The sequence below is a fragment of the Ips typographus genome, linkage group LG1, assembly GCF_016097725.1.
Source record: "Ips typographus isolate SLU linkage group LG1, UJ_Ityp_2.0, whole genome shotgun sequence".
Lineage (NCBI taxonomy): Eukaryota > Metazoa > Arthropoda > Insecta > Coleoptera > Curculionidae > Ips > Ips typographus.
Genome location: NC_138422.1, coordinates 1 through 19,251, shown reverse-complemented (window position 1 = coordinate 19,251; position 19,251 = coordinate 1). Strand labels below are relative to the sequence as shown.

Here is a 19,251-nt window from a genome sequence, read left to right as displayed (position 1 = left end):
TCAAACCAATTTGTCAATTAAGTAAAATTTCAAAATGTAAAAGCAAACTAGCATAAATTCGGCACCTAGAATCGCAAATTTCCTGGTTTAGTAGCAGGGTATACAAGCATTAATCAGCCAAACCCAGGCTCAATTTTAAATGACAACGGTGTATCTGCCTCACTCAAAATATCATTTTGATGGAATGTTTAATAGCCTTTTCGGTAATTACACGAGAAACGGCAGGAAAAATGCTATTAATCAAGAACTAAAAACAAGCGGAGTAGCCCTATTTATATAAGTTAAATGAACATTAAGTTTCATGAAGAAAAATTAAATTATCACATAGGAACTAAATGATGCAAGGACTGGGGCACATTTTAATAACCGCCTGTATAACCTCACTTAGCAAAGCCAGATTTGGGCAGCTGTTGTCTGTTTCCAACATCTTTACAACTGTGATAATCTAACATATGTAGTATATTATGTGGTCAAAGTAAGAAAAAAAATGCAATAATATAGCCTTGATACGATTTGCGCTTTTATAATAAACATTCAAAATTTACTTTTGAGGGTATTAAGTTGGTATTAAGCCTTTACTTTATTAATAGTCGTCATATGACGGCCGCTAGATAACGGCACGTTTTTGGTTTCCTAACCGCTTTTTTTAGGAAACCATAGCTTTATTCATCCAGACAACTCGTATACCTATTATCTGTCATATGAAGTTTGGGACACTTTGTATGTGTACATACAGTATCCATTTTTGCATTTCTTACATGCTCAATAAATTTGTAATAGCGTTAGGAATAAAGTACTTCATTAATTCAGATTACACATTGAGCATTATCGTGATCGATAGTTCTTAGACGTTGTCCTTCATTCATTTTCTACATTATAATTACTTTGTCATTTATCAGAGAGACAACCGGTCTACGGATACCCAGTGTATAACTCTAACACTTCGCTAATTTCTAGAAATCTGCTAATGTTTTTGTGATAGGGAATCCTCGGGTATTTGCCGGTTGATTAATGACTTTTACCAGCTTATTTTTCTCGACAACCTTATCTTACTTCATTAGAATTTTTTCCAGCTTTCCCATCCGTATAATTGCTCAAGAATTTTCGTTTTGATAAGACGTTGAAAGTAACGAAAGTTTTAAGCCGATTTTCGGATACAACATTTTTTACAAATCCGACTTTGTTATTTATTATGCAAATTTCTTACTTATATTGAAGGGTGTAGTAGAAGTCAGAAGTAATTCGGTTCGTCTTCTCGCATCATAAATAGATGCGGATCAACGCGAAGAACTTCGATGTTCATTTCAGCGGAAAAACATCCTCAGGGAGTTCTGTCATGCAGAAGCACATTCACTACTCTAACAGCATAACTTTGTTATAAATATTAAGTTTCTCAACTTATATGCACGTTACATGTAAATTCAAGGTTGGTTGCCTGAGCTCGCCAGAAACTTTGGAGTATAATTTTCAATTACTCATTATTTTTTAACCGATTTGATTTTATATTTAAGCTGAATTTATAGATTGACACCACACAACATAAGCACAACACAATCACAGTATAAGCATAGCTTTTTGAAATGTTAATTTATACATTTCTGTTTTATACTCTTCAGAAAAGGGTAAGTTTTTGTTGTGTGATTTAATACTGAAAAATGCATTATTGAATGTTTCTAGAATTTTTTTTTTAATAATTAGTTTTTTAATAACAGCACTTCAAAAATATGCATTTGATAAAATGCTTTCGATGTATGATGGTGTAACCTACTTATGATAAAATTTACTAAAAAAGTTAAAGTTAATTTTCTGTAGTGGTACAGTATTTTCTTTAGTAATAAAACAACGGAATAAAGCAAAATGTCCTCCTTGACATTGCAAACTACAAAAACAAAATAGCGCGAGTTATACTTATTTTGCGTCTGGGTTGCCAGCGTGAAGAGACTTTTAGGCTAACATCGGGCACTTTGTAAGTTTACGGTCCATTTTCGTCGAGAGTCATCCAGCATCTAAAGAGCACCTGCTGTTGGGAAAGTTGTAAGTGCTGATATCTAATTCGTAAAAACGCGACAGACAACTTGTTAGTGTTTTATTGTGAATTCAAAATAAATTAGTGCTTGTAATTTACCATTACTATATTTTTATAAAAAAATTATAATTATATATTATATATTACAAATTTTAGTTATTTTCGTCACCTTGTCTGATCGGATAGTAGACGAGTGCCTGAAAGACACTTTATTTAAGAATATTGTTTCCACAAAAATTCAATAATAATGCATTTTTTGCTTCCAAATCTGTACAAAGATTTACCCTTTTGTGAAGAGTTTATCGTGTGTTGCCAAGGGTAGCAAGCGATAATAATTATTTATGCAACAAGTGCAAAAAGTACATATTTTTTGTACGCAACGTGAAAATTGTTAAAAGAGAACGAAGGTCGAACACGTTGTGTACCGTATAACAGCTAAAGTAATCATGAATCAATTGATTAATAACAACAAATTGGTGTGATTGTTGCCATGACGTAAAAAGTGATTGTATTTTATTACAATCTGAATAAAAGCAAGCATATAATAATTATTGTTTACGTCTCAGTTTGAAAATCAAAGTATAACGCTATTCTAGGAATGTCCTGTAAAACAACTGTCAAAACTCTTAATACAAATAACACATTTCATAATACATTTCCTATTGCTTGTTGGGACTTTTTCTTCTTCCTTCTTACCTCACCAAAAAGGATTTTTGGAAAAATAAAATTTTACACTATTTTCAACTAAGTTGAAAATAACATTAACCTAGTCGTACCCAACACAAGACCACTGACCTAGGCTTGGTCTTGATACCTAAACGTTTCGGTGTACACCTTCTAACGTTTCGGTGGAAACTCAACCACCGTCATCAGAGAATATAAAAATAGGCCAATTTCCTCGATCAAACTTTTTGGAGTGGTTTTGAAGCTTAAGTCGTCACGACACACATTTATAGTAGTTAACTTTTGTGAAGTCGTAGTTAACTCTGTCAACGTGAAACATCAATAAAAAGTGGTTTGAATTATTTGAAATTTGATTTGTTTACTAACACAATAGGAACAGCTACCAACACAAAATAACTATTTCAACTTAGTTGAAAATAGTGTAATATTTTATTTTTTTAATGGTTCTCCCTTTTTTATCCGACGAATAAAATGTAAGTATACCAAGCAGAGCGTTAAATTATGGATGATTTATTCTGTGATTGTAAAACCGGGGTTTAAACCAAAATTGTTTGGCACAGCTGTAGGGCAAATGCAATAATCCATCTATCTATAATCTATACAAATGATAAAAACTAAAATAGTTAATAAGTCATGCATCGCTCAAATATGTATTTACTTTTCTTCACTCCGATAAAGTAACGCTTTCAAACTAAATGTGTGCGGAAAAGTGATATTTATAATAAAAAAATAAGTAGTAGAAACATTAACTTTTTCTTCTTTTCTTTTTCAGTTAATATTTGACGAATTCAAATTGGGACGATACGAATCCACAGCTCTAGATGGCTGTCCCGACGGATACATGCAACTGAGCGAACTGGGTAGACCCTTCACCGGTGGTTCCTGGTGTGGAACATCATCTGGTCCTGCCACATACTATAGCGAAACGTCAACAGTGACTGCAAGCGTAAAGCTGTTCGCATCACCCCAATTGCCATTTAGCTTTCGATTACGTTATCGCTTTGTAACCCGTAAAGAAGCTATAGTAAGATTCGGTTCATTAAAAACGCCATTAGAAAGAGGTCAGGTTGCTCCCGGTACTTACTGTACCAGACAATTCGAGGAGTGTTATCGGAAACCTTGTCGTTTACAATCTCCCAATTACCCCGGTATGTATCCCCGAAACGTTTCGTGCTATTGGAGTCTAAAGCAAAAATTCGTGCCTACCTGCAAACATGCCATGATTGCAGTGAGACAGGAAGCCGCTCACAAAATGCATATGAAGCGATCGATTAACGTGGCTGGATTGAATAAAACTGCCCGAGCCCTTCGAGCTTGGAGAGATTGCACTGGTGAAAGGGATCACTTAATTTTCTATGACGGAGGCTCAACTGATGATCCCGTGTTGGCAAAATATTGCGGGGGAGATTGGTTACCCAGAGTCGTATCTAGAGGACCGGAAATGTTGGTCGCGTTCCACTCGTCTCCCTACAGCATTCCCTTGCATTCGCCGCCGAGCCAATCTCCTCTTAAAGGGTTCGAACTGGACGTAGATATAATATTCGCCGACTCAGATTCTCTGGATTTTGCTAGACATACCCACAAGTGCGAATTTAATATTAACGCGACGAGTCCGGAAAGCGACGAAATATGGACCGGTAAAGGACGCAAAGGCAGTCTCATAAGCCCGAAGCATTCTCTTCCGCCAAATACGACTTGCACGTATAAATTTCTCGGGTTCCCGGGTGACATTGTCTGGATTAGTTTTACATCGTATAGCCAACGACCGCTGCTTTTGGGTGAAAACGGACACGCGTTGTTAGCAAACAGTTCTTTCGGTGGCGGTTGTCTTACACGTTTACGCATTTGGGATGATAGAACTTTGATCGAAGACAAATGTGATCAACCGCCGTTGCTTTGCGATCACAGCGCTTTAAATAACTCGACCAGAGTCACGCGGCCCTGTTCCAATGATGAAAGTTACATATCATCCGGCAAAGACTTGGTACTTCAACACCACACCGAAGATGGCACCGCTTTACATCCGGCTTCTTTTAAAATAAAATACGAATTCGTCGACACTCGACTAGGTGGAGAACCTTGGCCAGATAAAAAAAGCGCAGATTCAACAGGTCAATGTAATCGGATTTTTAAAAGACAACACGTGGGTGAAATTACCGGACCTCGAAATGTGTTTTTATTCGGACGAGGTGGTAGTAAACATTTTCATTGCATATATCGGTTTAAAGCAGGCGTTAATGAAAGAATACAGTTGACTATTAACAATGCTTCTTTTGGCTTGACGCCATCTTGTGAGACTATTTCTGATCCCCATAGCGGCCGCTATATCTGCGAGTATTACGGTGCCAGCGGAGGAACAATGGCAGAGTTTAGTGTTTACGAAGTGCCATGGCCCGATATTCAAATGCCAAAAGGTTGCGTATGCGACAACTCAACTCTGTCCAGTAAGCCGCTAGTATTCGTGTCTTCGTCTAGCGTTTTGGAGCTTCATTTTAAAGCAAGCGACATGAAAATAACCGAAGATTATACGGTGCTTCATTTTCATGCCGTTTTTGAACTAATAAAAATGAATAGTTGTCCACGAGATCAGCGACTTACGGGAGATGGTGGAGAGGTGCAGTTTAATTATCCTCCGGCGGACAATACCGAGTCGATTTGTTCGGGATTACCGTGGCTTGTCGAAGCTCGACACAACAAAAGCCTCTTCCTGTTAACTTGGGGAGCATTTCTACCATTAAAACCGCGGGCTGATGAATCTTCCAGGTGTCCCAACTCCAACCGGATACTGATTTACACAGGAAAACCTCCGAAACTAATTCGCGTGATTTGTCCTGCTGAACCGGGCGCTCGGCCCCTATCCGTTCAAGTGTTTAGCGAAGAGTGGCGGGGGGAGGGTCTCACTCATCTCGTTCAGAGACCACCCCAATTTCTTTTGGAGTGGATTGGAATGGAATCTGGAGTGGCCGCTTTCAATTGGTTGGAAATATCTCGATCTCGTCACTCTCTTCTAACTCAACTGCAGGTGCCCGTTAACGTAAGTACCAATGATACCGACTTAGAGTGTTTCTACAAGTGTCCAGAATTGGACGCTTGTATCAGTCCGTCTTTATGGTGCGACGGGCGAGACAATTGTCCTTCTGGGTACGATGAAGCCGAGGCTCAGTGCGGTGCCGCCTCAAAGCTGTTGAACTCTTTACCGTTAGCAGCGATGGCGGCCGGTTTTGCCGTTTTTGCATCTGTCTTTGTTCTCATCTGTTTGACAGCTCATCGATTGAGAGCGCAAAGACGACGAAAATTGGCAAAAAAAAAGCTCAACATGGGCCCGAGACTCTTGGATTCCAGCCTCAATTCTTGACATAAAGGACCTCCCGTAGAGTTTATACATATGGATCGCGAAACGACCGTATGAAATTTCACGATTTTGGTTTGTCCGCCCCCCAAGCTCACTTAATTATCTCTCGGTGCCTTTAAGAGATTTAAAGAAACAAACTTGCCCCAACTGTTGTTTCGCGTTTTTGAAATGATACATAGTAAGACTTTGCTAATATAACGACGGAGTTGCCCTTTTTAGATTAGTTAGTAAATATTTTTAGGGTGCCTGTCCATTTAATGCTTTGTATGACTTATTATAGTTAAGACGTTAATGACTTAATAAGGGTGTATACCTTATTTAAGAAACTAGGAAGAGCGAATGAAGAAGCCTGACATACACAAGCAAAAGTTACCAAAAAAAATCCCCAGATTTAATTTATAGGTTTGGGTGACATTGGCATAAGTTTGATGATGTTTAGATTAGATAAACGAAGTTATAGTGACGGTGTATAAAATATATACGATATAAAAAATATATATGTGTAAGAACATATTTGAAAGTTTAACTGTCATAAACATAAAAATTGCCTGCTAAACTTGAGTTTCCAATCATTCATTACCTGCTTCACTTCACTTATTTTTGATAAAATACGAGTAAATAGGGTTTTTGAATCCGGGTCTTCATTTAATATATGTTTGTTTTTTATACTATAAATTGCTTTTCTTCACGATACAAATGGCCTAATTCCAATTGCTTTCGCATGTTTGGTAGGGAATTATTCACATCGGAACACTGGTTCTTGATCTAGTTGAAACTACTCTGATGCAAGAAAAAACTTTAGAATGCTAAAGAAACAGATAGACAGTGATTAACTATAACCTGTTTATTTGTGATTTCTGCTGTGTAAATCATACCGCCAACTGGCCAGTCACATTTGACCGCTATTACCAACCTAATTCACAATTGCTCTTTCTAGTTTTTAAATAGAGTATTGTTTAATCAATCTGACAGTCGGTCACAAAAAAAATCAATCAAGTTTACTGTCAAATGATGCCATCAGGTTTATGTCGCCGCCGTCGTTGGTAGAAAGCTTCTATGCAAAGAGACAATTTTGTTTGTTCAGTAGTTTTTATCTGTACCTACCTATATCATTTTGCAAATTTCAATTTTATATTTTTACAACAAAAACATTCATTTGATTTTCTCTGGAAGACATTTATATGTCTTTTATTATGTTAATTGTTATACCATTAGATTATTCATTTTAAGACTTAAACAGAAAGACAGAACGGTGCCAGTAGACAGAGTCGCACTAAAATAGTATATTGTACAACTAGGGTGAAAAAGATGTCCTACCGTAATTGCATGCGCGGGAGAAAGACAGAAAACGAAAAAAATGTCAAGTAGGCCATATTTTTAGCGCGCTGTTGCCAAACGCCGTAAGTATTCAATACTGTCGACAAACTTACTTACGGCATTTGGCAACAGCGCACTGAAAATATGGCCTACTTGATATTTTTTTCGTTTTCTGTCTTTCTCCCGCGCATGCATTTACCTACGTTTCTCTGTCCGTTACACGGTTTTCCTATGATCGCTTTTGGATTTACCACACCTGTATATGTAATTAATAATTTCAGTATAACCCACGCTTCGCCGAAAATTACCGAAGTTCTGTTTATAAAGGGCGAATTATAAACTTGAAGTTGTATTTGGATTTGGTGTTGGCTTTGGCGTCGAAAGATAAAATAATCGTAATTGCATTTAGCTATTTATATTTGCCGTCAGATTGTTATTGGCGTTCCAGATGCTGCCGCGTTGATGTTGAACGTCAAAGCCAAAGCCAACTTCAAGTTTTTAATTCGACCTTAAAACTTGGGTCGTACTCAAACCTTGACTCGTACTTTGCTAAATCGTACTTGAGTATGATATTGAGATTGGTTTATAAATACGGGCAATAATAACGTAATAGATAGGTAAATATTTTGTGTGACGTTTGCATTTGTCACATTCAAAACATTTACCTGACTCTATTATGTCTGTTTCCCCAACATTGACTAAGTTGAGTTTAATGACTGCTTAGATAAGTTTAGTTTAGACTGTGGAAACGGGCATAAGTCAATCTATTATTGTTTTATTTTTCGCGTTTGGAGATTTTGGAGAAGCATTTGCAATTATTGTGTTTATAAACTGGGTTAAAGTTTTATCAAATATTTATTACAATTATTCAATTAAAAAAATAGAACATAGATCATCGATATATTACCATAGTATGATTTTGTTAATACTCGTAAAAACATTAGCCAATTTTTTTTTCAGATCAATTAGAGAAAAAAATTATTGAACCCGAGTTTCAATAAAATGTCAATAGTTACTTTCCATAAATAATATGTAGTGCTTGTTATTTGTATACCTAAATTTTTTGTTCGAACGAGATACACTTAGAAATTCTTAATTTTTGATAAATAATATGAATAGGGTCTAACAGTCACGGTGACATTTATTGTTATGTTTGCTGGTTACGCTTTGTTGGCGTGACGTTAGATAATAACCTGAATCCTGTCAGACACATTTTTAGTATTTTTCGTATATGCTTATATGAAATCGGATGATGAATTCTGTACTCCTTTCGATTTAAAAGAAGCGGCAAATGATGCACTTAATAGTCACGTTGAGCAATCATAACCAGCAACCATAACAGTAGACGGTGACACAGTGATTGTTAATTTACTTTTTCCCTGTATTTTTTTTGGCCGTTGCGGAAAGTGACACTTTCCCGCATGCTTGATAGGAACATCATTTTTTCTACGAGCGATTCCAATAATTGAAAAAAATAATAATTGAAAATAAATGATAAATTGAAACTGAAAAGGAAATTTTTAATAATACTGAATTAAACCATATTGTTCTTTTATACATATTTATATGTATGTAACTAAAATATAACAGCACAAATATTAGGTACAAAAATAAAACTTGATTACCATAAATTTATAATTACTTCTAATCTACTTGTTACTATTATTAATAATAAATAAACAATTATTATATGAAATGACAATTCAGGTTATATGACACATAATTTCATTTTCTCACCATAGTGCGGGAATGTTATTTCGCGCACGCTCGTAGAAAAAGTGCACTTTGCGGCCGCTAAACACTACGTGAAGTGAGTACTTCACGTCCGTATAAACAAAAAAGTTAAATGTATTTTTACATACTCCGTCCGTAAATTACATAACTATATCGCTGATATAAAAAACAACAATTACTAGTTGTTTAGCACAGTTTTTATGAGGAGTAAAAGCCGACTATAAATATAAAGATAGTTGTTTAAAAATCGGAAAAAATCTATCGATACTTACATTTTAATAATAATCTACATTTAATTATTATACGTATTTATAAACAAGTCAGTTATTCAGAAAAAAACCGATGAAAGCAAAAAATAAAACCAACGCATTACATACACTTGTTTTCAACTTTTCTATTTTATTAACAAAATAGACAGTTAAGAATATTACTCATGTGTTATTTGGTAGACTGAAATAAAGTGAATCAAACAATTGGAAAGTATGTAAAATAAAACAAGTTGAAAAAAACCTCACTCAGAACAGAAACGAGAAAACACAAATACAACATTAAAAACCAAATAAAAAAACCTAAAGCAAGTATAAATATTGCTTTTATAATGTGCGACAATGGCACATATTTCACTAAAGGAAACAACTAATTTGTCATTCAATTTTGAAAAATTGAAAACCATGTATGTCTCTGCTTTTCCTACACTGACAAAGCCCTACGAAAATTAATTATTTCTTTTGTTTCCACATGTATTGTTGTGTTCTTTCACTTGTCCTACTTGTATATTGTCCAATTTACGCAAAGAATCTGCGAAAAAAATGTGAAACCAAACTGAAATGCGAATAGTCTACTCATAATAAGTGAAAGTATGTATTGTGTGGACGTGTGGAAGAAGTGACTATGAGTTAAAATGAATGCCTGGCTCTAATTCCACAAAAATAAATCGTAATAGAGCGGTCATTATTTTTAAACACCAAGATTTGTTTTTCTCTTTTATCGTTGCTAATTGCTACAACAACCTACCTTTTTGACGTCTCTGAAAAGATATTTGAAAATAAATAGTTTTTGAATAGTCATACTATTTTTTTTTTTTTATAGATTTATCTGATCAAGTGTTGCTCGCACTGTTTTCTTTATTGTATGGCTCATTAGAGTGATTACAGGGGTTGATAACCAACAAATAATACCTTCATTCCAGTAACTAAATCACAAATGAGATAGTTTGTTGTGTAACATCTGTTATTGTTAAATATTTGATTTAATTTAGTATTTTTATTATATGTTTTTGTTTTAATTTATAATTTATTCAATTCTCATAATTCTTATTATCTCCAATTATATTTATTTCTTGTAATTGTACATAATATTTGTGTTTCTGTACATAATTTTAGCTGTACTGCATCTTTTGCCTAGAAGTCTAGGTACTAGGTTTGTCATGCATTTTTTCCTGATTTTCATTATACACAGGGTAACACTGTTTAATTGTAACATTACAATGACTGTACATATATAAAGTTTACATAATATGTAAATACGAGTAGTTAAAATGCATAAAACTAACTTGTTAAATTTAATCCCCGTCAATACCTACATTGTCATTGTTCATTTTATTTTAAGTAAAGCTGTTTGAATTAATAATTTGTTGTTAAGGTAAATAAGAAAGGTATTAGAGTCTACGTTAAGATTGATTTTTAGTTAAAAACTGTGTAATGTATGTTAGTAAAGATTCAGAGATAAGCTTGTAGACGCGCGAAGTCACCTCAAACTGTCATTGGTAAAACATTGAGCATTTTCTGAAAATGTGTACATATTTAGCATATTGATAATCAATAGACCAGTTGTAAGTAGCTATAAATTACGCACTTTATACATAAGATGATCACGAAATAAAACTTTTCATAAGAATATTGACTGCACTTTATTTACCTTAACGATAATACAAGGTGTCCTTGAAATGCTATCTCAGTAACTATAGTTGATAGAGCTTTAGTTAACTGGAGGCAAAGTTCTGCACTTTTGGAAGAAAATTAAATATGGCGGCCTAATTCTAATGGCGTTTTAGTGAAATCTATAAAGTTCAAATAAAAAAGTTACAATCATTTAAAAATTTCATTCTTGCAAAAGTGCAATTTTTGGCAATTTTTTTTTTATTTTGCTCTATAAGGGTTCCAATGCACAGCAAAGGGCATATTTATACAAAAGAACCTTAAATTAGGTGAAATAAGCACAAAAAAAAGCACTTTAAAATATTTAATTTTATTATTTTTTTAATTGAAAGAATGGGGGGGTACTAGAGAGGTTTTTTAGGTTAGGTTAGGTTACTGGCCACCTCCAGGTCAGTTTTGAGTCCAGGGTCGGTAAACGTATTCACAGTGGTTGGTCTCAGACCAAAGACCAGAGTCTGTGTCTTAGCTGCATTGATGCTCAAACGATTAGCTGTTCAAGGTCTTTTGAGCAATTTATAGAGCAAACAGTAGTACAGTTGAACTGGTGTTAGTTAGACAGTTACCTATGTCAACTAAAAAGAGAACCGGACCCCATCCATCACAGGGAGAGATCCTACAAGAGAGACAGTCACCAAAGGAGACGTGAGCAACGTAATGCTGCTAGGGCCAAGATGATAGGATCTCGAAAACTTCCGTATCAAGAGGTCATGGGACACACAGTCAAATGCTTTAGTAAAATCGAAAAAAGTTGCCTGTGCCTCAAAGCAATCCTGTATGCAGCTGATAAGCTGACCTATTGCTGTGCTAGTTGACATATTATTTCTAAAGCCACAGTTCTCCAAGAAACTACTAATCTGTTTTTTTTAAAGCACATTCAAAGATCTTACCAACAATACATCATCCACAGAGCTTTTTTTATGGACAGGCAGTCAGGAAAAACCCCCTCATTAACACAATGGTTCAATAACTTAGTTGGCGGATAAACAATTGTCTCCCTCATCGATTTAAAGATCCTTACATTGAAATTACTAGGACTATTTTTAAGATTCAGGATAATATCCCTTATCTCATTAAAGGTGACAATCAATTCAAATTCAAACAACACTATTTATTATATTTTCAGCTATACTTGAAAAATAGTCATTAAAATCAGTTGCATTCAATCGATCCGTTTGCCTTATTTATGTTGCTGTCTCTTGCTAGTTTCAATTTTTCTCTGGTAGAGTATTTCAAATGGGTAAGCAAATGCAGCAGTCACCCCCCGTGTCCTACCTGAAACCGTACCAACCCTACAGGCATCCGCAAGCAGTTGTACAAACCGTTGACACTTGCAAACAGCAGAGACATGCTCATCCTCCAGTCAAGGCTTCCCAAGAGTCACAGGTCTTTCGTCATTATACAACTCGACACCACTAAAGTTGCAGAGAAATGATATCGCTCCACCTCACAAAAGGACAACTGCCCCTGGTTAGTGAAGATAATAAAAATACTGTACTCTTCAAAATATAATAAAACAAAAATAATATAACAAACAAATGTGTGGCTAACAAAATTATCTTGTCTAGAAACTAATTTGTCTGAAATCAGTAATAAAGCTGTTTCTGTTTGTGATATTGACACTATTTTTTGTACAATTTGACATATACCGTATCCCAGTTATTTAATAAATATTACTCATTTCAACTTCGAGATTGTACCAGCAAACCAAAGTTCTCATTAATATTCTTCAGTTCGTTCTCATACAGATTTATTACTGTATGTATGATCTGGAAATAACAAATACTTATAGAGACTCACCAATGCCTTGTTTTTCAGATGCTAGACCACTTGATCTGGTAGCTCTGGTAGTCTTGTTTACACATTTTGTCTTCCTAAAAATATATTTGAATCTCTTTAAGAGTCTTCTAAAGTTGGCAGAAACCTCTGAAACATTCTAATGGACATTTTAATGTGCCGAAAACATTAAATAGAGATTTGAATGTGACAGAAGCTTCTGAAAATCGTTTTGAAAGTGCCAGAGGCGTTTGAAACATTCTAATGGACATTTTAACTTACCACAAGCTGCTAATAGAGATTAGAATGTTCCAGAAAGTCCTGAAACCTTTTAAGAGACTTTGAACGTTGCCAGAAGCCAGTCAAAACTATTTTGAATGTGCCAGAGGCCTCTGAAACATTCTGAGGGACATTTTAATGTGCCAAAAACATTAAATAGAGATTTGAATGTGACAGAAGCCTCTGAAAATTGTTTTGAAAGTGCCACAGGCGTTTGAAACATTCTAATGGACATTTTAACTTACCACAAGCTGCTAATAGAGATTAGAATGTTACAGAAAGTCCTGAAACCTTTTAAGACACTTTGAAAGTTGCCAAAAGCCTCTCTTTTCCCTATTACAGGATTTTCATCAAGACCCAAAAGTGCCAACCAGAGCCATTTCTGGATTTGCAGGAAATCTAAAATTTACAGAAAATGATAAGTCACTCAAACACCATATTTTTCTCTCTCCACCACAAAACGTAAACAAGAAATTACTAATTAGCGCGGCGTTGCCATACCCGCTCCTACCATTTTAAATCAACATATTCCTTTTATAGCTGCACACTTCTATATTAGATTATTCGATGATATTGGTGAAAACTACTTATTTTTATTAATCACATTTCAAAACATAACATAGACTGCTTCAAAACATGGGTGATATGATGAGACTTGGCAACGTCGCAAATTGTCGTTCGCACCTCCGTTTTCCAAGACGCTCGCTTATTTTTAATTTTGTATCCTGGCGCGAGTTCACACACGTTTTGTTCCGGTCACTTTGACAGCTAATAACGTCAAAACCAGTCCGATTTCACTAGGGTTGATGGTACTCATTTTCGACTAATTTGGGGACGAGGAATCCATTCCAGCTGTCAAAATGACAGTAGCTGTCACTTAGTTCGAGATCGGCCAAACGGTGTTATCAATCAACTCATGTGGGGATATTTTTTGTTTTCTATGATATGGTCCATTTTTTTCCGAGCGCGATAGAATTTTGACGTCATCGGCCGCCATTGTTGGCAAATTAATAGTAAACAAAGCGAAATGTTTTATTTTTGATGTAAATTTTACAATATTTCGATGTAACTACTGCGATACTAGATAGGTACCTAGATAATGTGTGTGTGTGTGTATGTTTCGGGAAGAGAGTTTTGAAAATGCCACCCACCTACACTTTGCAACTATCAAGGGGCCCAGTGAAACATTCTGAAGGAAAACAGAAAAGAATGCCTTTTCTAATAAAAAACACACAATCACAATGAAACAGCCCATGCATATAGGTACCTATTTACTTAGTCCCAAGAACCAAGTTTATTCAAGCCAGTGGTTGTTTCTCAATCAAAGAAACATGGATGCTGACAAGGTGATTAACCTAATATTATAAAAAGGAAGGCCCTTACCTTTTAATGAGCTGCTAATACTAAATAGCTTATGTTTCAGGTAGGTACCTTTCTGGAGTTTGCTTATCATGCTTTGAAAGGGTCCCATTATCAACGGCTGCTGTAAAAGACTCCTGGTGACTGAACAACGAAAGGTGTTTGAAGCAATGGTTATAATGGTGTTGTCAAAATCCATATGCAGAGTGTTGAAATATTTCAGGTAACATTAGAAAGATATAGGACATAGGTACCTAACTATGTTACTTAATATGTAAATTTGATCAAATGCCATTATTTTACAGAATTAGCCCCCCTTGCCTATACTTCTCTGACTACCTATAAGGCTAGAAACAGATGGTGCTACTGTTAAATACAGTATTTTACATCAGATAGTAGGTTAAATTACTATTTTAATTGTATTCATTATGAAATATACAAATAAAATCTTTAAGAAGAGTTTATTTTTTATCAAAAGTCTAGTTTTCTTCATAAAATTTGATAATTTACCTACCTGCTCTTTGGTATAATAAATCACACAACAAAACAAAATTGATATGTATTTAATGCTGCTGAGTAAATTTACAAAAGAAAATACCTAAATAAGCAATTTAAATCACAAAAGCAAGTTGTTAAAACAGCAACAATTCTGTTGTAAGTTAAAACACTGCTACATCATCACCAAACTGCAAGAACTTCCTAATAGTCTCCAGGATTGGACACACATTGCCTGCCTTTCGTTTCTTGCAAATTTTATGGATTGGGCTGTTAATGAGGACTCCTTTGAATGCACCTCCAGTGCTCCAGTGCTCTTTCCAGATAATTAAAATTGAATGTGGTTGTTCCCAAGCCAAAGTTTGATTGGTTTGTTTACCACCAAGTGTTGCAACACTAATTAATACACTTAAACAATCCTAAATTAAGTTTTTATTTCTTCTGTTTGTAGTTTTTGCTGTTTTTAAATTTTTTAAAATTCCTAATCTCAAAATGTTTAGCCGCCGACTGTCAGTTGAGACTGTGCCCTATGTTGCCACATCTTCCACGAGCAGATGTGAACCTAGTGTATTGTTTGTTGCAGTAATACCTAAACGGACCGATTTTGAAAAAAAAGTATTTATTCATGTCTCTAAAAAGAGAAGGGTTCTCTCGGAACTTAAAGAGCACCTTGCGTGTCACCCTTTACGGGGCTGAACTAGACTCGCCCTCCCCCTACATTCATGCACACGACGGCAATTACTGCAGTATTGGCCCATCTCATCTGCGGGTAATATACCTTATTACCCCCAGATATCATCCGCCGCTTTATAGGTACCTTACTTACTTTATTTTTATAATAAACGAGGCTTACTTACTTGTGACCTGAGTGTTGTGACGTGAAATTTGCTTTAAAATGAGGTGCAAGTCAATATTTTGACACAAAATTCAATATGGCGGCCTCGAACTGTCAAAAAATACCACTTTTTTATTTGTCAAGTTACAGTTGACGTCTCGGTGTCATTTTATGTTAAAATGTCCCGGAAAAGACTCTGGTGCAGTCGGTTTTTTGATATCTCAAAAACTAACAGAGTTAGATCTAAAATTTAACATTTTAACTGACTGTGTTAATTGTGTAAAATTTCTTTGCCAGGAACTCGGCCGGATTAAGAGACATGAAATCTGACTGAAAAATATTTACAATATAATATGTGATATTATGGTAAAGGAAATTTGACGCCTTCTAGCGTCCAAACGGTGTTATCAATCAGCTGATGGGGGGACATTTTTAGAAAGCTTGAAATCTGCTCTATCGTTTGTTTTCTATGATATTTTGACGTAACTTGTCAAATAAGAGAGTTATTTAGGGTCAAAGCAAGGTGTGTCCCAAAATATGTGATTTTAGGGTGAAAGAATTTTGACGCGTTCTAGCGTCCAAACGGTGTTATCAATCAGCTCAAGGGGGGACATTTTTAGAAAGCTTGAAATCTGCTCTATCTTTTGTTTCTATGACATTTTGACGTAACTTGTCAAATAAGAGAGTTATTTAGGGTCAAATCGACGTGTGTCCCAAAATATGTGATTTTAGGGTAAAAGAATTTTGACGCGTTCTAGCGTCCAAAAAAAATTCGAAAAATGCCATTTTTTGTCGAAATTTTCAATTTTTTTATTTTGCTCTATAAGGGTTCCAATGCACAGCAAAGGGCATATTTATACAAAAGAACATTAAATTAGGTGAAATAAGCACAAAAAAAGCACTTTAAAATTTTTCACTTTTCAAAAAAATTGAAAGAATGGGGGGGTATTAGAGAGGTTTTTTAGGTACTTTTTGAAATTCAATATCTCGATAACGGGAGGAGCTACAGAGGCCATTTTTAACTCATTTTGTAGTATTTTTTATGCTTTTTCGAATGGCGTTGGAACGAATTTTCTGCGAATTTAAATAAAAGAGCTACGATTTTTCAAAAAGTCTGAAAATTCAATTTTTGTCAAAAGTGCAATTTTGGCAAATTTTTATTTTGCTCTATAAGGGTTCCAATGCACAGCAAAGGATATATTTATACCAAAGGACCTCAAATTAAGGGAAATAACCACTTTGAACCTTTCAGAAATTCGAAAAATGCCATTTTTTGTCAAAATTTTCAATTTTTTTTTTTGTTCCATAAGGGTTCCAATGCACAGCAAAGGGCATATTTATACAAAAGAACATTAAATTAGGTGAAATAAGCACAAAAAAAGCACTTTAAAATTTTTCACTTTTCAAAAAAATTGAAAGAATGGGGGGGTATTAGAGAGGTTTTTTAGGTACTTTTTGAAATTCAATATCTCGGTAACGGGAGGAGCTACAGAGGCCATTTTTAACCCATTTTGTAGTATTTTTTATGCTTTTTCGAATGGCATTGGAACGAATTTTCTGCGAATTTAAATAAAAGAGCTACGATTTTTCAAAAAGTGTGAAAATTCAATTTTTGTCAAAAGTGCAATTTTGGCAAATTTTTATTTTGCTCCATAAGGGTTCTAATGCACAGCAAAGGATATATTTATACCAAAGGACCTCAAATTAAGGGAAATAACCACTTTGAACCTTTCAGAAATTCGAAAAATGCCATTTTTTGTCAAAATTTTCAATTTTTTTTTTGTTCCATAAGGGTTCCAATGCACAGCAAAGGGCATATTTATACAAAAGAACATTAAATTAGGTGAAATAAGCACAAAAAAAGCACTTTAAAATTTTTCACTTTTCAAAAAAATTGAAAGACTGGGGGGGTATTAGAGAGGTTTTTTAGGTACTTTTTGAAATTCAATATCTCGGTAACGGGAGGTTAGGTTAATCTGTTAAATCTGTCTGGTTAAATCTGATGATTCTCTTTTGTGTGTGTCGTTATCCGATGATGAAGATATCGGCGCATCTTTGTCGAAAAGTTCGTTGAACATTCCTGTTATGTCATTGGACAAGAAGACCGGGAAAGAAGCCCTGAGGGAGCGGTATGAGTCGGTCGATGTAGAGTTTGCCAATTCAAGTTCGGACGACGAAGAAATAGATCAAACAAGATCAAGAGCTAGATTGCAACATAATGGACGAGGTATAAAAAAATTACGTCGCTGTCAGGAGTTACTGGATCGGCTGCGTCTCTTACACAATGAAGCACAAGATGCCGAAGAATCTTATGCTTCGAGTGTGCCCCAAATGGATTTGCACCGAGAAAGTGCAGAAAGAAAAATTGCTCTGGTACGTAGGTTAGTAGGGGATCTTACAAGCAGCGATTTTCCAGTTACCTTATAAGTAATTTTATTTTATTTTTTACCAAAACGGTTCTTATCAGAACCACAAATTAATTTAAAAAAGAAAATATGTTATGAGTTGTTTTTTGTTTTCTTTCCTACATACGTATTGCTAAAATTCAATTTTTTCATCACCGGTTATGTTTCAGCTTCTATTACATTTTAGCTTCTGTTACATCTCTATGTGTCCTTGACCTTAACGGAACACCGCCCGGAGGCACGGTACTGCTATCGCGCGCCTTATTGAGAGAGTGATCGGTAGGCTAGGCGCTCCCGACTGTAAAAGCCGGCGGACGTGTTTGACCTTAACGGAAAACCGCCCGGAGGCACGGTACTGCTATCGCGCGCCTTATTGAGAGAGTGATCGGTAGGCTAGGCGCTCCCGACTGTAAAAGCCGGCGGACGTGTTTGACCTTAACGGAAAACCGCCCGGAGGCACGGTACTGCTATCGCGCGCCTTATTGAGAGAGTGATCGGTAGGTTAGGTTAGGTTAGGTTAGGTTAGGTTAGGTTAGGTTAGGTTAGGTTAGGTTAGGTTAGGTAGGTTAGGTTAGGTTAGGTTAGGTTAGGTTAGGTTAGGTTAGGTTAGGTTAGGTTAGGTTAGGTTAGGTTAGGTTAGGTTAGGGTAGGTTAGGTTAGGTTAGGTTAGGTTAGGTTAGGTTAGGTTAGGTTAGGTTAGGTTAGGTTAGGTTAGGTAGGTTAGGTTAGGTTAGGTTAGGTAGGTTAGGTTAGGTTAGGTTAGGTTAGGTTAGGTTAGGTTAGGTTAGGTTAGGTTAGGTTAGGTTAGGTTAGGTTAGGTTAGGTTAGGTAGGTAGGTTAGGTTAGGTTAGGTTAGGTTAGGTTAGGTTAGGTTAGGTTAGGTTAGGTTAGGTTAGGTTAGGTTAGGTGGTTAGGTTAGGGTAGGTTAGGTTAGGTTAGGTTAGGTTAGGTTAGGTTAGGTTAGGTTAGGTTAGGTTAGGTTAGGTTAGGTTAGGTTAGGTTAGGTTAGGTAGGTTAGGTGGTTAGGTTAGGGTAGGTTAGGTTAGGTTAGGTTA

The 19,251-nt window shown here is 35.5% G+C and overlaps 1 protein-coding gene and 2 long non-coding RNA genes across 6 annotated transcripts in view; 2 read left to right on the top strand and 1 right to left on the bottom strand.

The window, feature by feature from the left end:
- Positions 1-11,011, top strand: part of LOC145738889 (uncharacterized) — an 89,646-nt gene extending 78,635 nt beyond the window's left edge. For both annotated transcript variants that reach the window (XM_081994013.1, XM_081994024.1), the window contains one exon: positions 3,483-11,011. In XM_081994013.1, the coding sequence (XP_081850139.1) occupies positions 3,483-6,065 (2,583 nt within the window). In that variant the 3' untranslated portion in view covers positions 6,066-11,011. The remainder of the gene's footprint in view (positions 1-3,482) is intronic.
- Positions 11,012-12,137: 1,126 nt separating this feature from the next.
- LOC145731212 (uncharacterized) lies at positions 12,138-13,804 on the bottom strand. Of its 3 annotated transcripts, none has more exons than XR_014178766.1 (5): positions 13,787-13,804; positions 13,348-13,501; positions 13,106-13,285; positions 12,848-12,921; positions 12,138-12,514 (listed from the first exon to the last, which is right to left on the bottom strand). It is a non-coding gene; the product is annotated as an uncharacterized LOC145731212 (long non-coding RNA). The 3 variants fall into 3 exon arrangements; XR_014178761.1 differs by lacking the exon at positions 13,787-13,804 and adding an exon at positions 13,614-13,742; XR_014178760.1 differs by lacking the exon at positions 13,787-13,804 and having other exon boundaries at positions 13,348-13,583.
- A 315-nt stretch (positions 13,805-14,119) lies between these two features.
- Positions 14,120-14,918, top strand: LOC145728678 (uncharacterized). The gene is made up of 3 exons (XR_014178138.1): positions 14,120-14,448; positions 14,526-14,684; positions 14,767-14,918. It is a non-coding gene; the product is annotated as an uncharacterized LOC145728678 (long non-coding RNA).
- Positions 14,919-19,251: the final 4,333 nt, after the last annotated feature.